The sequence below is a fragment of the Sus scrofa genome, chromosome 2, assembly GCF_054392235.1.
Source record: "Sus scrofa isolate SSC_HxYL_T2T_F1_AM1 chromosome 2, Sscrofa_HxYL_maternal_Yorkshire_Landrace_v2.0, whole genome shotgun sequence".
In the NCBI taxonomy this organism is placed as follows: domain Eukaryota; kingdom Metazoa; phylum Chordata; class Mammalia; order Artiodactyla; family Suidae; genus Sus; species Sus scrofa.
Window position 1 is genome coordinate 8,589,323 of NC_139384.1, and position 26,621 is coordinate 8,615,943.

General features: G+C 39.1%; 1 protein-coding gene and 1 long non-coding RNA gene across 7 annotated transcripts in view; one reads left to right on the forward strand and one right to left on the reverse strand.

Annotated features, from left to right (window-relative positions):
- LOC110259242 (uncharacterized) overlaps positions 1 to 6,993 on the forward strand; it is a 42,681-nt gene extending 35,688 nt beyond the window's left edge. For 4 of the 5 annotated variants that reach the window (XR_002341449.2, XR_014836900.1, XR_014836899.1 and 1 more), the window contains one exon: positions 6,448 to 6,993. This is a non-coding gene — a long non-coding RNA (uncharacterized LOC110259242). Of the gene's footprint in view, positions 1 to 316; positions 2,676 to 6,447 lie in introns of those variants that run through there. The other variant, XR_014836902.1, reaches the window with a different exon arrangement.
- Positions 2,453 to 25,251, reverse strand: LOC100513779 (organic anion transporter 7). 2 transcript variants are annotated; one of them, XM_085010887.1, is made up of 11 exons: positions 25,131 to 25,251; positions 24,583 to 24,901; positions 23,802 to 23,905; positions 14,140 to 14,294; positions 13,869 to 14,037; positions 12,506 to 12,629; positions 7,324 to 7,439; positions 6,461 to 6,675; positions 4,936 to 5,044; positions 4,267 to 4,470; positions 2,453 to 2,630 (listed from the first exon to the last, which is right to left on the reverse strand). In XM_085010887.1, the coding sequence occupies exons 1-11, from the start codon at positions 25,175 to 25,177 to the stop codon at positions 2,570 to 2,572; spliced, it is 1,623 nt and encodes a 540-aa protein (XP_084867013.1). In that variant the 5' UTR covers positions 25,178 to 25,251; the 3' UTR covers positions 2,453 to 2,569. The 2 variants fall into 2 exon arrangements, with proteins under 2 accessions (XP_084867013.1, XP_020938566.2); XM_021082907.2 differs by lacking the exon at positions 25,131 to 25,251 and having other exon boundaries at positions 24,583 to 25,025.
- Between the last annotated feature and the right edge of the window lie 1,370 nt (positions 25,252 to 26,621).

The following is a 26,621-nucleotide window of genomic DNA, read 5'->3' on the forward strand; positions in this document are numbered from 1 at the left end:
ACTAAAAGGCACCTCACTCTACTCTGTGTCACAGAGCGTCTGCTGATTCACAACTGCTGGTGGTAGCATCAAAGACCAACGAGAACTTGTGGGACTTTCTCTGACACAAAACATCAGATTTTATAGACTGGCAGCCAGCCTTTGGGTGATGCACAATAGATGCTGTCTGGTCTTTCTCATGATGGGATATCAAACATTTCATTAGGAAGCAGATTGGATAAACCAATGCCATTCATTATTGATAATTCCCTGGCATTTCCTTTCTCTCTTTTCTGCTTCTTGCCAGTTGTCATTTCTGTGCTTCTTGATTTCTTAGGAGTCATTTGGCAGGGGAAAGGCAAAAGAAGACTGTAAGACTGATTGATCTGATTGACTTTGTTTCAAATCTAAAGCCTAGAGGATGTAAGTGGAAGAGCTAATAAGAGAAAGAAGTTGGGTGTCTACAAAGCCTGAGGATAGAAGAGGTTGTAGGTTGTGGGGGAGCAGGAACCCAGTCCTGAGCCCTGGCAGCACTCCATGGAAACAGAAGACTTCCTACCATTGTGGCTGCAAAAGGAGCTGAGCTGTCAGATGAGAATCCCCAGAGTCCAACGACTCTTTGTGATGTGAAAGGCAGAGTTGCTGCACCTGAGTGTCCACTGGCCCAGTAGTAACTTGGTAATCTCTTTGAATAGCTAATGATAACCAGTGCAGTCCCTCCTTGTAACCACCTTGTCATTGTGCCACTGTGTATGCTCCTGGAATCCAGGTAGCTCTGGAAATAAGTCCCAAATAATTTCCCAAACGAATTGATTTGTACTTCTCCACCAACCTGGAGGGAATGAGGACTTTAATAAATTTTCTTTGCCTATAGAATATAAAAATGTGATGGCTACACTGATACACACAGACTAATATCTGCTACATCTGTTTTTATGAATTTTTTTCATGTCCTCTTTATATCTGAGGTTCTTAGCATGCTCCTTGGTAATTATTCCATGCTGAATAAGTGGTTACTGAATCAACGAAAAAATTTTAAATCTCTTTATCATGACATCATTCTGTGTTTTAAGCAGTTGTATGGCATATGTTATTTTATAATTCTACCATCAATTTATACATTTCCACTTATATTCTAAATACCAAGCAAAAATTGGTATCTTATTTAGTTTGCATGTCTTTAAGTTCCAGTGTACAATTTTTCATAAATTTATTAATCATAAGATTTTTTCTTTTGAAAATTATGTGTTCTTGCATATTGAATTATGTCTTCTTTTCATAAATATTTATTAGAATTCTACATGGTAACATATAACCATTTTGAAAATTGTTAATTTGTTTTTTTGAGTTTATTTTTTGTGATATGATAGTTAAGAATGTCACATATCCTTTTAAAACTTAGAATACAGAAACACACAAAGAAATAAAAGTCTCATAAAGGTACATACCACTTAAAGTTAAGAGCTTTTGTCATTTAGGTGAATATTTTTCTAGATTTCTCCCATTAGTTTTTAGAGTTTTGTCCAATAGAGGTATTAAATGAGTATTTAATCAAATCTACCTATATTCACATCTCTGGCATATGCTCTACTACTCAGATACATTTTTTTTTTTTAATTTTGTCTTTTTGCCTTTTCTAGGGCCACTCCTGGGGCATATGGAGGTTCCCGGGCTAGGGGTCTAGTTGGAGCTGTAGCCGCCGGCCTACACCACAGCCACAGCAACGTGGGATCCCAGCCACAGCAACGTGGGATCCCAGCCGTGTCTGCGACCTACACCACAGCTCACGGCAGCGTCGGATCCTTAACCTACTGAGCAAGGCCAAGGATCGAACCTGCAACCTCATGGTTCCTAGTCAGATTCGCTAACCACTGTGCCACGATGGGAACTCCTCAGATCCATGTGTTTTTTAATTGCAAGGTTTTGTACTTACATTTCCTATTAAGTAACATGGCTTAATTTTTCCATTCATCATTTTAACCATGAATATTTTTTGGTTTAGACAACGAAGTCAAATTATTAGTCGTTTATTTCTAAAGCTAGTTAATGACATTTATTACATAATCATTAGGTTCTACCAGTGATTTACAATGTCCAAATTATCAAATTTTAAGTATCCTACAGGCTATCATCTCATTCTGGACTTCTTTTGATTTGTAAATGCATCTACATTTCATTGCAGCATATGCTGCCCCAAATACTTCTGCCACCTTCCCCCATAAACTTCATTTTCCTGAATCTTGCCTTCTATTAATTTGTGTATAAATTTGGAACTATTTTTCAAGTTGTCCCAAAAGTAATTATTCCATCAATTACTCTGTCATTAATTGGAGTGGAACCAACGTTTTTAATACTGTTGTATCTTTCTATCTGGGAACATGCTAGGGATGCGCTTTCCTCCAACTTATTATCATGATCAACCACAGGCATTTTATATATCGGCACTTAGTACTACAATTGTAAATGGACTCCATTTTTCCATGACATTTTTATTTATTTGTTTTCCAATTTTTGCCAATATCTAGGAGTGATCCCAATTTTTTTTCTTGTTTATCTTGCTCTTTGATTGGCAATTAGTTCCTGGAATTCCTTAAAACTGTGTCACTTTCATGAAGGTATCTTCCTGCTTTGCTTTTCTCAAGCCTTTGCCCCTAGAACAAATATGAGGAAAACAACAAATAAACAAACAAAACATAGGAAAAGTCTATATGTTCTACATTCCTTAGAGCAGGCAGATTCTTGGTCTATGATTTTTTAATTTTTATTTACTTATTTTTATTTTTTAAATTTTTTTTGTCTTTTAGCTATTTCTTGGGCTGCTCCCCGTGGCATATGGAGGTTCCCAGGCTAGGGGTCGAATCGGAGCTGTAGCCGCCGGCCTACGCCAGAGCCACAGCAACTCAGAATCCGAGCCGCGTCTGCAACCTACACCACAGCTCACGGCAACGCCTGATTGTTAACCCACTGAGCAAGGGCAGGGACCGAACCCGCAACCTCATGGTTCCTAGTCGGATTCGATAACCACTGTGCCACGACGGGAACGCCTATGATTTTTTTAAAGAAATTTTTTTAGGGCTGCACCCGTGGCATGTGGAAGTTCCAGGGCTAGGGATGGAATCAGAACTGCAGCTGCCAGCCTACAGCACAGCCACAGAAATGCAGAATCCCAGGGGCATCCATGACCTGTGCCAGATATTAAAGCCACTGAGCAAGGCCAGGGATCCACCCTGCATCCTCATGGAGACTAGGTCGGGTTCTTAACACACTGAGCCACAACGGGAACTCTGGTCCATGAGTTTTGATAAAAATGGGGACACCTGCCCTGAGTACTTGAGTAAATTTTGTGATTCGGGTTAACAGATGCTGACTATTGCCTTTGGAATGGATTGGCAATGAGATCCTGTTGTGTAGCACTGGGAACTATGTCTAGCCACTTTATGATGGAGCAGGATAATGTGAGAAAAAAGAATGTATACATGTATGTGCAGTAGAAAAAAAATGTATTGGGGAAATTGAAAAAAATAAAAAAGAAAGAAAGAAAGAAACGGAAAAAAAAAATTGTGAATCAAAAGACCAAACTCCCAGGGCGGGATCTGGAAAGACCGTTTTGATAGTTTTGATGCTCACCCTTGGACCCCATGGTATTGGCTAACAAGGTCTTTGGAAGAGGTAAGGGAAGTGTACAAAAGTTTTAAAATCCTTTAAAATTCTTAATCTTTTAAAAATACTAATATTTACCACCACTTTCCTCTCTTTTATCAACACTTTCACTCCTCGTGAAAACCTGATGCTCGGCATCTCGCAAGCAGCACGCTAGGACCCCTTCTTCTGATGTGTATTGTCTTCGGTGGGAGGGGCTCTCATCCTCTCCCTCGTCTCCCTCAGTTTCTTCAGTGACCAGGGCAGGTTGCAGACATCAGCAATCTCTAGCACTTACTGCCCTCACTGGGCTGAGGGCTGCGGGAGTCTGAGGCATGAGAATGTTGTGTTTGAACCTGTACACAACAGGTATGTCACACTAGGGAACCCAATTCTGGCCTCTTCACCACTCAACCTGTTACAGGCTGGGCAGAGTTGTGATCTAGGGAGCCTTGGAGGAGTACAAGGTCACTGTAGGAAAGGCTGAGGCTGTATTTAAACCAAAGGGACTGACCACATGGAACAGTCTAAGCCATCTAATAGTATAAGCCATCCCCTGGGGACAGGGACCCTACAGGGTGCCTCGCTCTCCTCAGCACTGATTTATATCACATAGCAACCCTAAGGGATGGCCAGGGGTTGACTCACTCCTTTTCCACATCCTGAATGGAGTCAGGCAGAGGCCGATTTCTGGTTTCAGGAAGAAGTGGGGCCAGAAAGCCAGCAAGGATGGAGAAGCCTCCATAGATGATCCAGGGCAGGTGGGGCGAATACTCAGTCAGAATCATCAAGAGGGGAGCCAGGGCTGCCCCAATATTAGCAGCAATTCCCATGACTCCTGAAGCTGTTACCCTTGAAGCGCAAACAATACAAACACAATCTGGTATGAATCTGGCATAATCAGATGCGTTACGATCTTGCTTTGATTATTTGAGATACTCCAACAGCGTTTAGATACTTGAAGGCTGATGATGTACTCTTACATTTAAAATATGCTCTTTTTTTTGCTCACAATTTTTTTCAAGTGCACAAGTGCATTAAGACATATTTTCATTGTTTAAAAAATACTCTTGTCCACAGCACCTACCCTTTAAAGGTTTAGCAAATTATTGGAGATGATACATTAAAGGGCTTAACTCAGTGCCTGACAGAGTTCAGCTTTTAGTAGATTTTTGGCTGTAATTTCTGTTATTATTCATACTATTACAATCAATGCTTTTGATAACTAAACCAGATTAGTTTTCCTCCCACTGTAAGTCTTGATTCACTGGGACAGGTCTATTTTGACCCAGATAGAGCTGCCATGAGATTGTGTACCTGATAATGGTGGGAACGAGTTCATTTCCATGGGCAAAAGAACACATGAGAGCCACCGAAGAAACCGCTACTCCCAAAGTTGACAAAGCCACACGCAGGGTCTGCATTTCTGGAGAAGAAGACCAGTGAGACTGAGGCAATCTGAGCTGAAGAAATCACCATTCACCAAATTATTAGTGAAAAAGACACCATTGGAGATGTTTGCATGTGTTAAATACATGGAGAGGAAGTGCACAGGGGCAGAGAATGTGCAGAGACTAATACCTGAGAATACGTTATCTGTTTATTACCACTTAAATAAGAATTTAATAACCCAAGCTATTGCATCAACTCTTCTTCCGTATCAGAGATTTCAGAAATTCGCCACAGATGGAAAGGGGAACAAAACCCAAGAGTTTGTTTTCATTTGTTCTGTCCAGTGTCTCCTCTGCTTTTAATGTATAACATAGGAGTGTCATTTGAGCAATGACTGCCAAATATAAGACTCATCAGTAACCTCCAGGAGCTTAAAAACCTATAGGTTTACACGATATTGACATAGGGCTAGTACTGCAATAGAGACTGAAAAAGGAACATGACTCTTATGTTAACGGCAAAGCTGGAGAGTGGCTTGATGGAGAATAATAGTTTGGGGATTCAAGAACAAGGACCGTTTAAGGGAAAAGAATAGTAAGACTTTGGAAAGCTCTGAAAGGAAGATTCAAAGAGTCAGTTTTCTATCCTGTTTTTAGAAATCATGAAAGTGTTAACAACATCTGAATGGGCTCTGTTGTCAGGCAGCAAGCTTGCCTCATTGCTGCTGCTATTCAAGATGAGGAGTAGAGCCCAACAGTCTGTAATCCCGTAAAAGGCGTAACTGCACCGGGAGTTGGGTGAAGTAGGGTGATCCCACCTGGGTTCCTCTCTTCATTATATATGGCCATTCAATTTAGTAGAATAGATTTTTAGCGAGGCTCTTAACAGCTTAATGCCATTTTCCTACTCTATACACCTTCTATGCTTGAAGATAAGGGATTAACAATACCTTAGAGTGAAGATAACACCCTGAAACCAGGGTTGCAGTTATGGCGACCTAATTCCAGACACCTTAGTGAATACATAGAATTGGGGAGTAAATTGTCACTGAAAACGGTAGTCATAAGAAAGAGACCAGATAGAGGAAGTGACCGTTGTGTCCTCCCATGAGATAACAATTATATGCAATGACACAATATCGTCATTTATAGTTACAGGTGTGATTGGCCAAAGGAAAAGTGATCAATTGCTCGAGGGAAACTGTCAAGAGTAAATGGCACCAATGGCCAGATACAGCTCAGATATGATGTAGAAATCATAGGTCTAAACTGACTTTTGCTGACCTTTGACTCTTTCACAGCTACTTAATGACAGATCTGTCCTATATCCTCAGATTGGTTTTGGACATCCTTGGAACCTCTAGTCTGCATTTTCTTCTAGCTTCAGATTCTGTCTTCAAATCTCTGGGGTAAGATATTGTCTTATTTCAATCTGCAGGCTCTCTTCTCACCTTGAGGCACAAATGTGATGGCCAGAATGGAGATTCCAAGAAGAAACATGAAAAGCGTTTGGCTTATTTGACGACCCAGGTGATTCAGCGCCAAAAATGCAACATAATTGGCTGGGAGGTTGACGACGCCAAAAAGAACTTGGAACAGGAAAACATTGCTCCCCATGTACTGGAGGTGGAGAATCAGGCCAAAAAAGGACATGAAGTTTGCAAATCTGTGGTGAACAAAGATGAAAGACACTTATTGTAAGGTTTAGAGCCTATGCGTTACAAATGATGATAGTAAATACTAACCAGACAGCTAGTGATTTGTTTTAAAGTATAAAAACATGGTATGTTTCATGGACTATTTCCTGTAATGATTTTATAACTATAAAATAATTGTATAATTGGAGCTCCTGATTGTTAAGTTCTGGGGAAGGGCTTGCGGTGTTTTTGTGGAGGATGCATGATGGAGTTTTCTAGGGTTTTAGAGTTTTCTCTGTATCTTCATCTGGGTGACGGTTGCATATGGAAATAAACGTGGAGCTGTATATTTTTGTGCGCTTTACTGTTTGTAATTTTACCTCATTTAAAGTGGAAAAAAGCGAAGAAAGTTGAAGTCAACATCTGTACCCTGACTGTTGTTCTCAGCCTTGGTTTCCAGTGATGAGTTTGGTAGGATGATATGCAAAACAAAACTCTTCATTGTATGACCAGCCCTGGGTCAGACTTTGTATAACAAGTCTGTCAATGCAGCAATTGTCTTTATGGCTTCCTCCTGTTTTATCTCAACTCTATTTCTACAACATGCCGTGTCCCTGATAAGGGATAGATTCATGTCCCCACTCTTTGAATGCTGTTGTGCCCTGGGTGAAGCCCACCTCACAAAGGACAGGACACAGATCCTTTTACGCAGGTTGGGTGTGCGGAACAAGTCAAACATAGTGGTTTTGGTCTGCGCTGCCTCCAGCTCCTCCTGCAGGGTGGCTCCCACAACCTTCAACAACAAAAACAACAAACTGTTCAGTTGCCCCACAGTCATAGGCTTCAAGAGGCCCCCAACAGAGGACAAGATAGAGAGCTTCCCTTTCTGTCTACGGGAAAATACAGCCATTAAAGATATAATGACAAGTGTAAAAGTGGTATGAGGCGTGGATTACAGGTTTAAATTATGTGGCAATGAAAACATCTGAACACAACTTGAAAGACTTGAGAGGGCTGCAGGGCATCAGAAAGGGTGTGTATGTTAACCATTCAGATTAGACAGGGAATCAAATGCAGATTACTTGGATTACAGTCCAAAGCTCCGTTTGTGCCAGGTGGCATGAAAGATCTGGGAACTAAGTATGGTTATCAGCTGGCTGTCCTTTGCAGAAAACTGTTTATCTCAGGAAAAAGAACATTTCCTGAGAGGCTTTATTTTGGTTCTTTGCTCAGTCACTTTGGGAAAAATCCTTTCATGTGGTGCCTCCATGAATAAGATGCCTTGAATTAAATCTGAGGATGAAATCAGGAGAGATCTTGGGGTTGAATGATTTATACCCAGAGTTGGTTATAATCTGGAGTTACTTAGTGGCCCTGCACCAGGCTATGTATATACTTTAAAACTCAATTTACTTGGAGTTCCCTGGTGGCCAGGTGGTTAAGGATCCAGTGTTGTCATTGCTGTGGTTTGGCTCTGGTCACTGCTGTGGTGCGTTGCGGGTTCAATCCTGGGCCCGGAAACGTCTGCATGCCACAGGTGTGGCAAAAAAAAATCCCCAAACCAACTGTAATTTACTTGTCATTAAAAAGAAAAATAAGTTGAAGAATCAGAGTAGGAGTAAGTGGAGAAAAATAATAGCACCTCTCTTATAAGTATTTCCTGGGCCATACATGAGGCTACAAATATGTACATGGAATTATATCCAGTACACTTCAGATGCTTATTTATTAGATAGTCAAACAATATAGGCTTAATTCTAATCCCACCTCTGCTAATGAGAAAACACTGGAATAACTTCATGAGGAATTCAGAGCAACGAAAGGCCATCCTAAATGAGAACCTACACAGGCAAGAACGTCCTTTCAGTTGTAAATCTAGCCTGAGTTGCAAATTATTGGACTTATGCTTTCGGAAGAGAGGAGTCATAATGGCATTTCCTTCCTGCATCTAGTTCCTGATTCCCATGACCACAGGCCACTGTCATGGGTAGTGGTATAAAAATCAAACAATACCTTAAACTTGGCCAGACAAGAAATGCCATGTCTGTAAGATTGGCCTTAAATTACACCTCATACAAAAGTTTGGGATATTTTGCCGTTATTTTACATGCACCGTTCATTTTCTGTGAGTAGACACAGATGTGAATAGTGTGAGAAGTATTGGGGGAGGGGGGGTGATGCCAGATCACTTATAAGAACTCAAGGAACTTCTCCTACCTGGTAAAACCCTTAGTAAAGGAAGAAGAGAGGAGTTCCCGTCGTGGCACAGTGGTTAACGCATCCGACTAGGAACCATGAGGCTGCGGGTTCGATCCCTGCCCTTGCTCAGTGGGTTAACGATCCGGCGTTGCCGTGAGCTGGGGTGTAGGTTGCAGACGCGGCTCGGATCCCGCGTTGCTGTGGCTCTGGCGTAGGCCGGTTGCTACAGCTCCGATTCGACCCCTAGCCTGGGAACCTCCATGTGCCGCAGGAGCGGCCCAAAGAAATAGCAGAAAGACCAAAAAAAAAAAAAAAAAAAAAAAAAAAAAAAAAAAAAAAAGGAAGAAGAGGCCCATATTCAAATGGGAGCCTTCTGGATCTTCACTTTTTTAAATGAACTTTTCTCTCTGATTTTCACTTCCCTTGCTTATTTAAAAAAAAAAAAACAACTATTTGTATCATTCATAACACTATGCTGGGGTGAACAGCACGAAACAGCCCATGTCTGAAGTCTTGGGCAGTCCAGTAGTGCCCTGGAATTAGTGTGTACAAATTCACAAAAGCCCTTACCATCATGTTGGTGACTTGAAACTGACTGCGGTGGTAACAGTCATACCACAGACATTGACAATCGCAAATCTGAACTCTTATGTTTTTTTTTTCCTCCTGTAATACTAAGTGTTAAACATTTACCAGCACACCACTGGCTTGACCCCTCTGTAGTTATTTGGACTGCTCTCAACTGCAAATTTAAACATCTCTCTGGCTTGTTTAAACCTGGAGCTCCACCTTAACCTGTAAGACCCACTTCAGATATAACTACCTCCAGGATGAATTCACTGCCCACATACCTGCAGTTCAGGTTATATCTCCCTCCTGACATTCACATCCACACTTACTTTACTTCAAAGAGGCTTTATCAAAGCCCATTTTATTGTTGAGTGTGATCTTTCTGAAGACAAAAGCTGTAGACTTTTCCCCTCCTGCCTGTCCAGTATTTGTCTCCAATTTGGAAAAAAAAAAAAAGGGATGGAAAGAGGAAGACAAAAGAAAAAAAAGGAAGGCAGGAAGGGTGGAAGAAGCTGACTGAAGGTGGAGTGCATTTAGAAATGGATGGATCAGGAGTTCCCGTCGTGGCGCAGTGGTTAATGAATCCGACTAGGAACCATGAGGTTGCGGGTTCGGTCCCTGCCCTTGCTCAGTGGGTTAACGATTCGGCGATGCCGTGAGCTGTGGTGTAGGTCGCAGACGTGGCTCGGATCCCGTGTTGCTGCCGCTCTGGAGTAGGCTGGCGGCTACAGCTCCGATTAGACCCCTAGCCTGGGAACCTCCATATGCTATGGGAGCGGCCCAAGAAATAGCAACAACAACAACAACAACAACAATAATAACAAAAAAAAAAAAAAAAAAAGAAATGGATGGATCTGAAACTTAAGAACCAATATAGGTAGAAAAGGTTGATTTGGAGCACTTTGGGAGGATGTTTGTGAATGAGATCAGAGCCAATGAAAATGGACATTAATTTCCTCAAAATTATAATTTATGACATTTAGAGAGAAACGTTTCTTCATGTAGTATAGTTGGGAAAGCTCTGAGGTTTAATGGATATGAGAGACACTTGCAGCGGATTCGGTGGAGAAATCCATGTTGTTGTCTCAGAGTTACCATGAGATCATCACGCAGGCGTCACAGACACCATGATAAAAGTGTGCCATCATTGACTTTGTGAGGACTGAGCTTCAGATGAATACTTTTCTTATGGTTTGATTGGAGAGTGAGCCTTGGAATCATTTAAGAAAGTATGCGGAGAATGTAATTCAGACTAGACTACTAGGGAGCACAAGCTCTTAGGTTTCTACTGGGTTGGAAACACTGAGAACATTAGAAATGAAGATTTAAAAATATTGCACATGTCAAAGTTTCTTTAAAAAGAAGGACTGTGACAATAATTCTTTATCACTTCTTTATCAGTTCTCAATGTCACTGTCTGGCACCTGGTCACCTCAGACCCCAGCCACATGCCTGCCTATGACCCCCATCACCAGACCTGCCCTTGGCTCATGACCAGCAGTGAGCCCACCGAGGGACCCTGGAATGAGACCTGTCTGTCACCAGCAGCACAAGGCCCATCTGTGGACCCTGGCATGTAGTCTGTTCACAGACAATGGCACCAGACTTGGCTGCAGACCCCAGAACCAGTTCTGCCTGTCTATGGACCGTAGCAGTGGATCTTCCTACTTGAAGACCCTTGCAGAAGGCATACCCATACATGGCCCGAGGCAGTAGGCACACTGATAAACCCTGTCACTATGGCCTAGAATATCCAGCCATAGCGACTGGTGAAGGGCTTTCCCTACCAAAGCCAGACTGTAAAGACTGGAAGAAATAATTGTTTCTTCATATGCACAAACACAAATACATGGCTATAAGGATCACAGAGAATCAGGGAAACATGACAAAAGACCAAAATAAAGCACTAGTAACCAGTCCTTAAGAAGTGTAGATCTACAAACGGCCTACGAAGATTTTCAAAATAATCATGAGGAAGCTAGTGAGCTGCAAGATAACCCAGAAAGACAACCAAATGAAATTAGGAAAACAATACATGAAGGATATAAAAAAATTAACAAAGAGTTCCCGTCGTGGCTCAGTGGTTAACAAATCCAACTAAGAACCATGAGGTTGCGGGTTTGATGCCTGGTCTTGCTCGGTGGGTTAAGGATCCAGCGCTGCCGTGAGCTGTGGTGTAGGTTGCAGACTCGGCTCGGATCCCATGTTGCTGAGGCTGTGGCATAGGCCAGCAGACATAGCTCTGATTGGACCACCTAGCCTGGGAACCTCCATATGCCACCGGTGTGGCCCTAGAAAAGGCAAAAAAGACAAAAACAAAAATTAACAAAGAGATGGAAACCATAAAAAACCAAATAGAAATTCTGGAGATGAAACATATACTAAATAAACTGAAAAATTCAATAATGGGCTTCAATAGCATACTTAATCAAGCAAAATAAAGGACGTATGAACTCAAAGAAAGGTCATTTCCTGTGCTCTATTCTGCTGGCCTTGCTAGCCTGAAAAAAAACATCAGAATGTTAACTGGAAAGAAATGGATTAGTTTTTGTTACTAATATAGAAACCAATATCAACGTTTTACAATCATAAACACTAGTGCATAGTTCCCATCATGGTTCAGCAGAAATGAATCTGACTGGCATCCATGAGGATGCAGATTTGATCCCTGGTTTTGCTCAGTGGGTTAGGGATCTGGCATTGCTGTGAGCTGTGGTGTAGGTCGCAGACGTGGCTTGGATCCCGCATTGCTGTGGCTGTGATGTACACCAATGGCTTCAGCTCTGATTCAACTCCTAGCCTGGGAACCTCCATGTGCTGCAGGGCAGCCCTGAAAGGATTTAAAAAAAAATACTAAGTGCTATCTGACTCTGTTGAGGAAATATCTGTATCCAATCCTTTTCACATCAGCATTTTCTCTCAATGTTAACTCAAATGATGTTGACAGCTGTTGAAGTTAAGGGCAATGAGAAAAGAAGACCCCCAACCACACCTGTTTCCCACCCTTTATTCACTTTATGGACACCAACAAGTGTCTATGTCAGGGCATATCTTCTCTATATCCCATAACTAACTCCCTCTCCTATTCACCTCAATGGTGAGGATGTCTCCAGGATTCTTTATTCCATTTCTTTGTGCGGCTTTTCTAAGTTCCTTTAAGCCCTCTTCAGGTTTGTTGGTGATAATCAGCCACCGAGCAGACTCTGACAGCCACCTGATCAAAGAAAAGGACAGAGGTACAACCAACTCTTATTTGACCATTTTTTTAACATACACTTTTTTTAAAGACTATTGGATTAGGAAGATGTGGTACACAATGGAATACTACTCAGCCATAAAAAAGAATGAAATAGTATCATTTGCAGCAACATGGATGGAACTAGAGACTCTCATCCTGAGTGAAATAAGTCAGAAAGAGAAAGACAAATACCATATGATATCACTCATATCTGGAATCTAATAAACAGCACAAATGAACCTTTCTACAGAAAAGAAACTCATGGACTTGGAGAATAGACTTGTGGTTGCCCAGGGGGAGGAGGAGGGAGTGGGAGGGATTGGGAGCTTGGGGTTAATGGATGTAAATGGATGCTTTTGGAGTGGATTAACAATGAGATCCTGCTGTGTAGCACTGCGAACTATGACTAGATACAACACAGCACAACAATGGGAGTCAAAATTATGTATACATGTATGTGTAACTGGGTTCCATGCTGTACAGTGGGGGAAAAAAAGTGTGTTGGGGGAAATAACAATGGAAAAAAATACACTTTTTCCTGAAATGCCTCTCCTCTCCCATCTCGTACGGACCTGTTGTTTTGTTACATCAGGAAATATACACTTATGTTCTCTTGTACCATAACTAGGAAACTGTGGGGATGATTCGTCTACTCTGCACACCTTCGCTGCTGGGATGTGGAGCAGACGTCATAGTGCCCCTCCTCCATTATTCTGGGGGATAGTTTCAATTTCAGCAAATAAAAATAGCGTGTTTAGTTAAATCTGTGTCCAGATAAACAGTGACTATTGATCATTCTTGAGTATGGCTATGTTCTATGACATATTTTGGACGTACTAAAAAGCATTTGCTGTTTATTTGACATGTTAGGTTAATGAGACACAATTTTATCAGGTTAGTAAGTGAAAATACAGAATTCTTATATAATAAAAATTTCATAACAACAGGAATAATTTTTAGGGTAACTATGTTCTGTACATTATTTGGCATACCATACAAAAATTTGTTGTTTTATCTGAAATGCATGTTTAACTGAATGCTCTTGATATTACCTGGCAACCTTACCTGTTCTGCTTCTTTAATTGTACATAGGGCACAGAGTAGCAGAGCACATGCTCCCGTGTCAAGAAAGACCCATCAGAAATCTCGCATCCTAATTCTGTGTCCCTTGCATCCTAGGATCCCCTAAGACAAAGGAAGTAAGAAATCTTATACCTTGAGGAAAGAAAGAAGACAAATAATGGTACAGAAAACACCAGCTGAAGGGTTTGCCAGTCTCGGATGGCAAAAGCCAGTCCTCCCAGGATGATCTGTCCCATACAAGCAGCACAGATGGCCATCGTCATTCCCATGGCTTGGAATCGGGGCACTGTCCATTCTACAACTGAAAGAAGACATAAAGAGGGTTTTGACTTCAAACAAAGTTAGGATTTTAAAGTCAAAGTTCAGGCTTGGAAAATAGCAAAGATCCAAAGTTTTGACTTACTAAGCACAGAACAGTTTGTCAGGATGCTCATGGTGGAAAACCCAGCCAAAAAGCGCAGCGAGCAGTAAATGAGGAAGGTGGGAGCAAAGGCTGCGCAGGTGTCAGTGATGGCGAGCTGGAGCAAGCACCACCTGAGCATTAACTTCCTCCCAAACCTGAGAAAGAGGAACAAATTAAATACAGAAAGAGTAACGATCTATTGTAAAAATTAAGCAAAATGCACCTTTTGGTATAGCAGAAATGATCAAAACGTGGTAAATCAACTATACTTCAATAAAACTTTAAAAAATGAAAAATGGACACACTTAGAAATTTAGGGAATTTTAAAATTATTTTTATTTTACTTACTTTGCTGTTTTTCTTTCCTTCTTAGTTTTATTGAGATACAATTGCCACAGAGCATTAGGCAAGTTTAAAGTGCACAGCATAATGATCTAACATACATGCACCAGGAAATTATCACAATAAGTTTAGTGAACATCCATTATCTCATATAGATACAAAATTAAAGAAATAGAAATTTTTTTTTCCTTGTGCTGAGAACTCAGGCTTTACTGTCTCAACAGCTTTTGTGTATAACCCACACCAGGGTTAATTATATTTATCATGTTGTACCTTATATCCCTAGTAGCTATTTATCTTATAACTGGGAGTTTCCACTTTTGATTCCTTTAATCCAATCCTCCCCCTCACGATAATTCTGCTAACTGCAAATCTGATCTCTTTTTCTACAAGTTCTTTTTTTTTTTTTGGCTTTTGTTTTTTTCTAGGGCCGCACCCGTGGCATATGGAGGTTCCCAGGCTAGGGGTCAAATCGGAACTACAGCAGCCGGCCTACGACACAGCCACAGCAACGCTGGATCAGAGCCATCACTGCGACCTACAGAACAGCTCATAGCCATGCCTGATCCTTAACCCACTGAGCAAGGCCAGGTATCGAACCCTCAACCTCATGGTTCTTAGTCAAATTCATTAACCACTGAGCCACAACGGGAAGTCCCATTTGTTTTTTTTAAAGTGTAATTGACCTATGTTAGTTCCTGTTACATCACATAGTGATTCCATATTTCTAGACATTTCAAAATGACCACCACAATTAGTCTAGTCTGTCACCATACAAAGATATTATATAGTAATTAACTATATTCTCCACACTGCATATTTCATACTATTGACTCGTTTATTTTGCACTTGGAAGTTTATGCCTTTTCATCCTCCTCACTATTTCTCTCCTCCCTACACCCTCCTCCCCTCTGGCAACTGACTATTCTCTGTATCTACAACTCTGTTTCTGTTTTATGTTTGTTCATTGCTTTCTTGTTTAGATTCCATGCATAAGTGAAATCAGCATTTGTCTTTCTCTACCTGACTTATTTCAATTAGCATTAATACCTACTAGGTCCATCCATGTTGTCACAAAGGGCAAAGTTTCATTCTTTTTTTATGGCTGAGCAATATTACATTATCTGTCTCCTATCTATCTATCTATTGATCTATCGATCTAAGTACATACACCATATCTTCTTTATCCATTCATGTATTGATGGACACTCAGTTTGCTTCTGCATCTTGGCTATTGCAAATAATGCTGCAATGAACATAGGAGTGCATGTATTTTTTTTGTTTTCTTCAGATAACCATGAGTGGAATTGATGTGTCATAGGGTAGTTCTATTTTTTCTCTTTTCTTTTTACAGCTGTATTTGCTGCATATGGAAGTTCCTGAGCCTACACCACAGCCAGGCCAACACTGAATCCAAGCTGCACCTGCAACCTATGCCTTAGCTTGCAGGAATGCTGGATCCTTAACCCACTGAGCCAGGTCAGGGATTGAACCCACATCCTCACAGAGACAGCATTGGGTCCTTAAGCTACTGAGCCACAATGAGAACTCCAGGGTAGTCCTATTTTTAATGTTTGAGGAATCTCCATACTCTTTTCCATAGTGCACCAATTTAATTCCCATTAACAGTGCATGAACGTTTCCTTTTCTCCATGTCCTCGCCAATGCTTGATATTTGTTGCCATTCTGACAGGTGTGAGGTAACATTGTTTTGATTTGCATTTCCCTGATGTTGCTGAGCAGTTTTTCATGTGTATGTTGGTCATTTGTTTGTCTTCCTTGGAAAAATGTTTATTCAGATCTTCTGTCCACTTTTTAGTCAGGTTGTTTTTTTTTTTTTCGATGTGGAGTTCTATGAGTTCTTGTATACTTTGTATATTAATGCCTTGTTAGCTGTATCTTCTCCCATTCAGTAGATGTCCTTTCATTTTGCTGATAGTTTCCTTCAATGTGCAAAAGCTTTTTATTTTATTATTTATTTATTTATTTGCCATTTCTAGGGCCGCTCCTGCAGGATGTGAGGTTCCCAGGCTAGGAGTCGAATTAGAGCTACAGCTGCCAGCCTAAACCAGAGCCACAGCAACGCGGGATCTGAGCCACGTCTGTGACCCACACCACAGCTCATGGCAACACCGGATCCTTAACCCACTGAGCAAGGCCAGGGATCAAACCCTCAACTTCATGGTTCCTAGTCAGATTTGTTAACCACTGAGCCATGACGGGAACTCATGCAAAAGCTTTTTAGTTTGATGTAGTCTCATTTGCTTATTTTTACTTTTGTTTCCCTCGCCTGAGGAGACATATCCAAATATATTACAAAGACTCATGCCAAAGAGTGTGCTGCCTATGTTTTATTCTAGAAATTTTGTGGTTTCAGGCCTTACATTTAAGTCTTTAATCTAGTTTACAATTTATTTCTGTGCACAGTATGAGAGAGTGGTCCAGTTTGATTCTTCTGCGTGTGGTTGTCCAGTTTTCTTAACATCTTTTATTGAGGCTGTATTTTACAATTATATATTCTTGCCTCCTTCTATGAGACTAATTGACATATAAATTTGAGTTTATTTATGGATTTCCTATTGTGTTCCATTGATCAGTGTTTGTTTTTGAGTTCAGTACCATGCTGTTTTGACTACTATAGTTTTGTGGTATAGTTTGAAATCAGGGAGCATGGTACTACAGCTTTGTTCTTATTTCTTGGATTATTTTGATTATTTGAGTTTTCATACAAGTTTTAGAATAATTTGTTCTAGTTCTATGAGAAATATCATTGGTATTTTAATAGAGGTTGCAATGGATTTGGAGATTTCCTTGGGCAGTAGAGTCATTTTGTTTATTCTTCCAATCCTTGAGGACGGTAAGTCTTTCCATTTGTTTTATTGCCTCCAATTTCTTCCATCAGTCTTATAGTTTTCTGAGTATAGGTCTTTTGCTACCTCAGCTGGATTTAGTCCTAGGCCTTTTATTCTTTTTGATGCAGTTGTAAATAGGATCATTTCCTTAATCATTCTTTCTGATAATTTGTTGTTAGTGTATAGAAATGCAACAGATTTCTGCACATTAATTTTGTATGTTGTAACTTTACTGAATTCATTGAGTTATATTAGTTTTTGGTGGCATTTTTATAATTTTCTATATGTATAGTATCCTGTCATTTACAAACAGTGACAGTTTTACTTCTTCCTTGCCAATTTGGACTCCTTATATTTATTTTTATCAGATTGTTTTGGCTCAGAATTCCAATACTAGGAGAACAAAAGTGGTGAGAGTGAGCATCCTTGCCTTGATCCTGATGTTAGTAGAAATGCTATCAGTTTTTCACCATTGAGTATGATGTTAGCTGTGGCCCTTATTACTTTGAGGTATGTTCCCTCTATACCCACTTTGTTGAGAGTTTTTTTTTTTTTAATCATAAGTGATGTTGAAGTTTTCAAAAATTTTCTGCATTTATTGAAATGGTCATATGAGTCTTATTCTTCAGTTTGTTAATGTGGTACATGACATTGATGGATTTGAAGATTTTGAACCATCCTTGAATCCCTAGAATAAGTTTTGTTTGATCATGATGTATGATCTTTTTAATATAATGTTGGATTCAGTTTTCTAGTATTTTGTTGAAGATTTTTGCATCTCTTTATCAGTGCTATTTGCCTTTTCTTGTGCTATTTTCTTTTTTTGTGATATTTTTGGGTTTGATAGGGTAATGCTGGTCTTGTAGAATGACTTCAGAAATGTTTCTTCCTTTGCTATGTTTTGGAATAGTTTAACAAACTTAGATATTTTAAATTTTCTCTAAATGTTTGGTAAAACTCATCTATGAAGCCATCTTGTCCTGGACTTCTTTTATTGGGAGTTTTTTTAAAAAATTACTGATTAAAATTAATTACTGGCAATTGGTCTTTTCATATTTTCTATTTCTTTCTATTTCAGTCATGGAAGATTGTACATTTCTAGAAATCTGTTCATTTCTTCTGGTTTGTCCATTTTATTGGCTTATAATTGTTCATAGTCATCTCTTATGATGCTTTTTATTTCTATTGTGCTCCTTGTAACTTCTCCTTTCTTATTTATGATTTTATTGATTTGGACACTATCTTTTCTTGATGAGTTGGGCTAAAAGTTTATCAATTTAGTTTATCTTTTCAATGAACCAGCTCTTCATTTTGTTGATCTTTTCTATTGTTTCTTTACTTTCTATTTTGTGTATTTCTGCTTTGATCTTTATGATTTCTTTCTTTCTATTAACTTTGGGGTTTTTGTTCTTCTTTCTCTAGTTGGTCCAGGTATAAGGTTAAGCTGTTTATTTGAGGTAGACTTATATAAACTTCCCTCTTAGTACTACTTTTGCTGCATTCCATATATTTCAGAACATTGTGATTTTGTTTCATTTGCCTTTATGTATTTTTGACTCCTTTGATTTCTTCAGTGAACCTTTGGTTGTTTAGTAATATTTGTTTCAATTCCACATCTTTGTGCTATTTTCTTTCTTTCTTTTTTTTTTTTTTTTTTTGTCTTTTTGCTTTTTCTAGAGCTGCTCCCACAGCATATGGAGGTTCCCCGGCTAGGGGACTAATCGGAGCTGTAGCCACCGGCCTACACCAGAGCCATAGCAATGCGGGACCCAAGCTGCGTCTGCAACCTACACCACAGCTCACAGCAACACCAAATCCTTAACCCACTGAGAGAGGCCAGGGATCAAACCTGCAACCTTATGGCTCCTAGTCAGATTTGTTAACCACTGTGCCACGATGGGAATTCCATCTTTGTGCTACTTTCTTGTAGTTGATTTCTATTCTCATAGCATTTTGATTAGAAAGATGCTTGATTTCAATTTTCTTTAATTTACTGAGACTTGTTTTGTATCCTAGCATATGACTTATCTCAGGGAATGTTCCATGTGTACTTGAAAAGAATGTATGTTATGATGCTTTTTGATGGGATATTCTACATATAATTATTAAGTCCATCTGGTATAATGTGTCACTTAAGGCCAGTGTTTCCTTATTTATTTTTCTGAAATACACTCTTGGTATTGTACATTCTATGGGTTTGACAAATTTATAATGACATGTGCTCACCCTTACATTACCATAAAGAGTAATTTCACTGCCATAAAATAACTTTATACTCTGCCTATTGATTTCTTTCTCTCCTACTTATTCTTTTATTGTCTCCATAGTTTTGACTTTTCCAAAATGTCATATAGTTTGAATCATAAGTATGTGGCCTTTTCAGACTAGCTTCTTTCACCTGGTAATACATATTTAAGTTTCTGTCATGTCTTTTCATGGCTTGATAACTCATTTCCTTTTAGCATTGACTAAGATTACATGGTCTGATGTGTCACAGTTTATTTATGCCCTCTTCTACTTAAGGATATGCTGGTTGCTTCCAAGCTTTGACAATTACAAATAAAGCTGCAATACACACCCATATGTAGGCTTTTTTTGTGGACATAACTTTTACCTCCTTTGGATAAATACCAAGAAGCATGATTGCTAGATTATATGGCAAGAGTATGCTTAATTTTACAAGAAACTAATGAAGTATCTTCAAAAGTGGCAGTGCTATTTGGTATTCCTATCAGAAATGAATGAAGAAGAGTTCTTGTTGTTCTACGTTTTTGTCAGCATTTGGTGATGTCAGTGTTTTGTTTTTTGCCGTTCTAATAGGCATGTATAGAATCTCATTGTTTTAGTTTGCATTTTCCTAATGACATACAATGTGGAACACATTTTTGTGTTTATTTGCCATCTGTATAAGTTTTTGCTGGGGTGTCTATTCAAGCCTTCTGGCTTTTTTAAATTGGGATGTTCATTTTCTTTTTGTTGAGTTGAGTTCTTTGTGTATTCTGTATAACAATCTTTTTTTGAATGTCTTTTGCAATTATTTTTTCCAGTCTGTGATTTATCTTCTCATTCTCTTGATTATACTTCTTTTTAATTGCAGTGTAATATGGAAAATATGAATTGCTATTTTAACTGCTTTGGGTTGTGTAAACCACTCACTGGTATTAATTACATTCACAGTGTTGGTCAATCATTTTCATTATCTACTGCCAAAACTTTTCAAAATCCTCAACAGAAACTTTGTACCCATTAAGCAATAACTCCGCATTCCTCTTTCTCCCCAGCTTCTGGTATCTCTAATCTCTTTTTCTCTATGAATTTCCCTATTATACATATTTCATATAAGTGGAATTGTACAAAATTTGTCCTTCTTTGTCTGTTTTCATGGTTCTACATGTTTTACTATGATTCATAATTTTATTTCTTTTTATGGCTGAACAATAGTCCATTGCATGTACATATCTCATTTTATTCATTCATCTGTTGATGGATACTTGGATTGTTTTCACCTTTTGGCTATTGTGAACAACATCGCAATGACATTGTTGTATAAGCTATCTGTTTAAGCTCTTGTTTTCAATTCTTGGTTTTATACCTAGAAACAGAATTGCTGGGTCATGTGGTTATTCTAAATTTAATGTCTTGAAGAACTTCCGAAGTATTTTCCACAGTTGTGGCACCATTTTACCTTTCTATCAGCAATGTATAAGATTCCAATTTCTCTATATCCTTGTGAATACATGTTATTTTATTACAACCTTAGTAGGTGTGAAGTGGCATTTTATTGTGCATTTGACTTGCATTTTCGTTTTATTTTTTCATTTTTTAATTTTATGATTTTTATTTTTTCCATTATATTTGATTTACAGTGTTCTGTCAATTTCTACTGTACAGCAAAGCAACTCATATATATTATATATTTATATATATATAAATCATAAATAGAAATTACATTTGTTTTTTGCCATTCTAATAGGCATGTAGTAGTATCTCATTTTTAGTTTGGATTTATTATATTTATATCATATTTATATATATATAGTAAATATATATATTTATCATATATATTATAAATACATATATTTTTTCTCACATTATAGTCCATCATGTTCCATCACAACTGACTAGGTATAGTTCCCTGTGCTATACATCAGGATCTCATTGTTGACTTGCATTTTTAAAATGACTTAATGTCTTTTTTATGTGCTTATGCACCATTTGTATACATTTTTAAAAGAAATGTATATTCAAGTGCTTTGCCCATTTAAAAATTGAGTTCTTTGAATTGTTTTGTTTTGTTTTTTGACTGCACCCACAGCATGCAGAAGTTCCCAGGCCAGAGACTGAACCCATGCCACAGCAGTGACCAGAACCACTGAAGTGACAATGCTGGATCCTTAACACACTATGCCCCAAGGGACCTCCAAGTCTTTTTATTGTTGAGTAGTAGTTCTTTATATATTCTGGATATTAAACCCATTCCTTTGGTATATTTGCCTATATTCATTCCTTATATATGATTTGTATTTTCTCCCTTTACATATGTTATCCTTTCACTTTCTTGATAATGTCCTTTAATGTGCAAAAATTTTTAATTTTGATGAAGTCCAATCTCTCTAAATTTTCTTGGGTTACTCAGGCTTTTGTTGTTATATTTAAGAATCCATTGTCAAACCCAAAGTCAAGTAGATTTGTCCCTGTTTTCTTCTAAGAGTTTTATGGGTTTAGCTCTTTTTTTAAATTTCTTTTATTAAAGTTTTTTTAAATTTTTTCTTTAATTTTTTTTTTTTTTTTTGTCTTTTTGCCATTTCTTGGGCCGCTCCCTCAGCATATGGAGGTTCCCAGGCTAGGGCTCGAATCGGAGCTGTTGACGCCAGCCTACGCCAGAGCCACAGCAACGCGGGTTCCGAGCCGCGTCTGCAACCTACACCACAGCTCACGGCAACGCCGGATCGTTAACCCACTGAGCAAGGGCAGGGACCGAACCCGCAACCTCATGGATACTAGTCGGATTCATTAACCACTGCACCACGACGGGAACTCTAGTTTAGCTCTTATATTTAAGTTACTAATCCATTTTGTGTTAATATTTGTTCTGGTTTTAGTTTTATCCTCATTCTTTTGCATGTGAATATCCTACTGTCACTGCACCCTTTGTTAGAGGGGTCATATTTTATCCATTGAATGGTCTTTTTCAAAAATCATTCAACATAGATATATTGTTTTATTTTTATTTCTGCAAGGTGAGTGGTTCTGTGTTATAAAACCATTAGAAATGAACACTCTGACTCTGAGCACTTTTATAATGTAAGTATAAAATCTGTGAATCAGTACAATCAGATTCACAGATTTCATCTGAGATGACATTATGATAGTAAATGATAAGGGGGCACCTTAATTCCTTACACCCTTCAGAAGAGACAGGCTTAGGTGGTGGCATAGCTGGCTGTCTAATTCAGAAGTGGTACTGTCAGGGACAAGATACTTCAATTTCTTTCTTTCTTTCTTTCTTTCTTTCTTTCTTTCTTTCTTTCTTTCTTTCTTTCTTTCTTTCTTTCCTTCCTTCCTTCTCTCTTTCTGTTTGTTTTTGTTTTTGTTTTTTGCTTTTTAGGGCTGCACCTGTGGCATATGGAAGTTCCCAGGCTAGGAGTCCAATTGGAGCTACTGCTACTGGCCTATGCCACCACTGCAGCAATGCAGGATGCAAGCTGTATCTGTGACCTACACCACAGCTCACAGCAACACCAGATCCTTAACCCACTGAGTGAGGGCTTGAACTCACATCCTCATGGATCCTAGCTGGGTTCGTTGACTGCTGAGCCACAATGGGAACTCCAAGATACATCAATTTATAACATCACAAATAGTGACAGCAGTTGTCATTGGATTAATTACCTATATGGTAAAAATTTTACCTTTATCAAAAATAAAATTCAGGGTCACTGGATTAATTTTTCTGTACACCACAGAGACACACTGCTACGTATAACACAGGTTTAATAAGAATGTCAACTCATCACATTTGAGAAACAGGGACATGATAATCATGCTCTGAAAATCCACAAGCAGCTTGGAGGGGCCAGGAAGGATTGAATATGGCTCCCTGGCCAAAGCCTGCAACACTTTTGCCATATCCGTGTCATCAAACAGGTTGAATCTCATCTTTCTCTCTCTTCCCATAAACTTTTCTCATCTTTCTAAACCACGTGTTGTGTCATCTCTGCTCTAAACCTCATCCTAAAATGCTCCCATGTCTGATGGAGATGTTTCTGTATCCCAGTGCTCACAATTGACAAAATAGCACTCACCACATTGATTGTAATTCTCCATTTGTCGGTGTTTTAGATCCCTGGGGACAAAGTAAGCCCCAGGACAGTGTAATTTATGGTAAGTGTTTCTTAATAGAAGAATGATTTGTGAGTTCATATAAATACTCCAGAATAAAGAAAGCTGTGATCCAGAGACACTCACCTGTCTGACAAATGGCCATATATGATGCTTCCCACCAGCATTCCAACCATGAATAAGAATTTGGCCACTGATTTTAGTGACTGAGATTCACATATCAGGTCCCACTGGAAGAGAAGGAAACCAGCAAAAGAGAGCTCCACAATTTATAACCCCCCCAGTGGAAACCTGATTGAAACAGCTTAAATGATTTACAAGTTTCTTCATTTCAGCCCCCCCTTTTCCCTCCAACTTCCTTTTTTACATTAGTTGACTTTTATCATTCAAGTCTCAGTTTAATCGTAACTTCCTTTAGAAAGTCTCCTCTAGACCTATTAGTTTTAATAGTCCTTTGTTTTATTCCATACTAAGTGGTCCTCAACCTTGGCCACAGAGGAAGAGCATTTGAGTAGGTTTAAAAATTTACAGATGCCAGAATTTCAGTACAGATTTTCTCATATGGCTGCTCTTGGGTACTTAGAAATTTTGATCAGCGTCCCTGATATTTTTACTTTGCAGACAAGGCTGAGCATTACTGACCTTTTTAATTACATCACAGTTAAGTTATCTGCTTAACGTTTGGTCTTTCTAATAATAAAAGCCAAAAATAGCAAGGTCACATCTATTTTGGGGTTCATCAGACTCATTAAAAATAGGTGTCCGACATTCAATAAAGAAGTAATTCATATATGATGAGAGAATAAAGAATGAACACCTAATAGTGACTAAAGGCCAGATGCTTCATTACTCTGTTACCTCCAAACACCCACACCATGTACTCATGTGATGTAAAAGAGTCCTTTACCTTAGTCACAATGGTGGAGGAGAAGGCGCTTCGGTCATACACCCAGCCGTCCACACAGGGCTCCGTGTCCAGGTCAGTCACGTTGGGGAAGGTCTCATTCAGGTGAAGGAGCTGCCACTGGGGGTGGAGGTAGCGACGACACTTCTCCAGCTTCAAGTTTGAGTCCAGGGGGATGGAGATTCTCAGGAGGGCATCTTGGCTGAGGGTCCCAGTGCTATTAGCAGAGTCAGTATCATTATCGAGGATGTGGACCCAGCAGCGATGGCCAGGGACAGCTGCCGTGAAGTTCTCCAATAGGATGTGAGGGTACGCTATGAGGCTGCAGATACAAAGGAAAACCATCTGAAGGATCTGGAATCTTCCTAGGCCTCCCACTTGATCCAGGAGGTCCTGAAAGGCCATCGAAGCTGAACAGATGATCCTCAAGAGGAGGCAAAATAACTGTATCTAGAAAAGTTCACAGGGAGAAAAGGTTTCCTTTCACTATGTTACACGCTAGGTGTGTATTGATCCTGATCCTAGCGTTAACTCGATGGGCCCCGTCTCACCTCCACGGCAAGGCCATGGGAGCTAGTCTTCCAACTTGTTTGAGCATCAGATGGCCAACGGTTTTCTTTAAAGTCACAGAGAAATATTTTTCTGAGATGCTTCCAGCAGTTGACAAAACTGTTTAAAGGTCTATTTTGTGAAAATTCTTTTTGTCAGCAGTGCCCTGAAGTGGCATTGGACTTTGAGCTCCACATCTGTAAATAAAATAAAATAAACCTGCTACATGGTTTGCCGTCACTTTCAAAACATGTCACTTGTCACACTCCAAAGTGAAACTTTTTTTATTTTTCTGTGAAAAGTACTGAAAGTAAGTGCTTTGCTTGTTTTGTACTGAATTTTGATTCAAAGAGTTAATGAAAATAGTCCTGAGTTAATTTAGAGCAAGTGAAATATGGTGCAATTCTTTCCTTTTGATAAATGACACTCTTCTGCTTCAAGTCAAATCAAACCATGAATTCACATTGAAAATAAATTACTCAAGGTCGGAGCAGGGTGGGTAGTGATAGAAGGCAGCAGGCTACCAGTGGTAAGTGCATAGAGAGGTTTTTTTGTTTGTTTGTTTTGTTTTTTTCAAACAGGCCTATTGATTCATTCAGATAATATTTGTGAGGACTTCTCTGTTCTAGGAATACAGAACATGTTAAGACACGGTCTTTAAGTGTAAGACTATAGTGATCAAGGGAGAGGTACCTAAGCAACTACAATCTGATATTATAAAACATAATTATATGGCAACTGTACCATGTGCTATGGAAGAACTGAAGAGCAATACAGGGGAAACATCACCATTGTTAGCACTCTATCTTTCATTAGAAATTCTTTCGAAGCCTGATTCTGGTATAATTCACATACCACATAATTCACTCTTTAAAATATACAATTACGTGGGTTTTATTCATTCAGCGTTGTGCATTCGTCACTACTCTCTCATTACAGAACATTTTCATCCCCATGGAAACGTGTACCCACCAGGATCCACTTCCGACTTCCCACTCTAGCCCTACTTTTTAGCAGCCACTAATCTATGTCTCTTTATGGATTTGCCTAATTTATGTATTTCATAGAAATTGATTCATAAAATATGTGGGCCTTTGTATCTTTTTTTTTTCCCACTTAACGTTTTCAAGGTTCACCTATGTTGCAGCCTGGGTCACGCTTTCATTTTTTTAATGACTAATTCATTCTTCGTTGTATGGATAAACTGCATTTTTGTTTATCCATTCATTAGACCATGGACCTTGGGGCTATGTCTACATTTTGCTGCTGTGAACAATTCTTCTGTCATCTTTCATATACTCATTTATGTGAACCTAAGTTTTCAATGTTATTGAATGTACACATAGGAGAGAAATTGCTTGGACACATGGTAGGTCTTCGTTTAGCTCATGGAGGGACTTCCACACTATTTTCCATACTGGCTGTACCTTTCTTTTTGTCATCAGCAATACATGAAAATTCCAGTTCTCTACAATCCTGCCAACACTTATTAA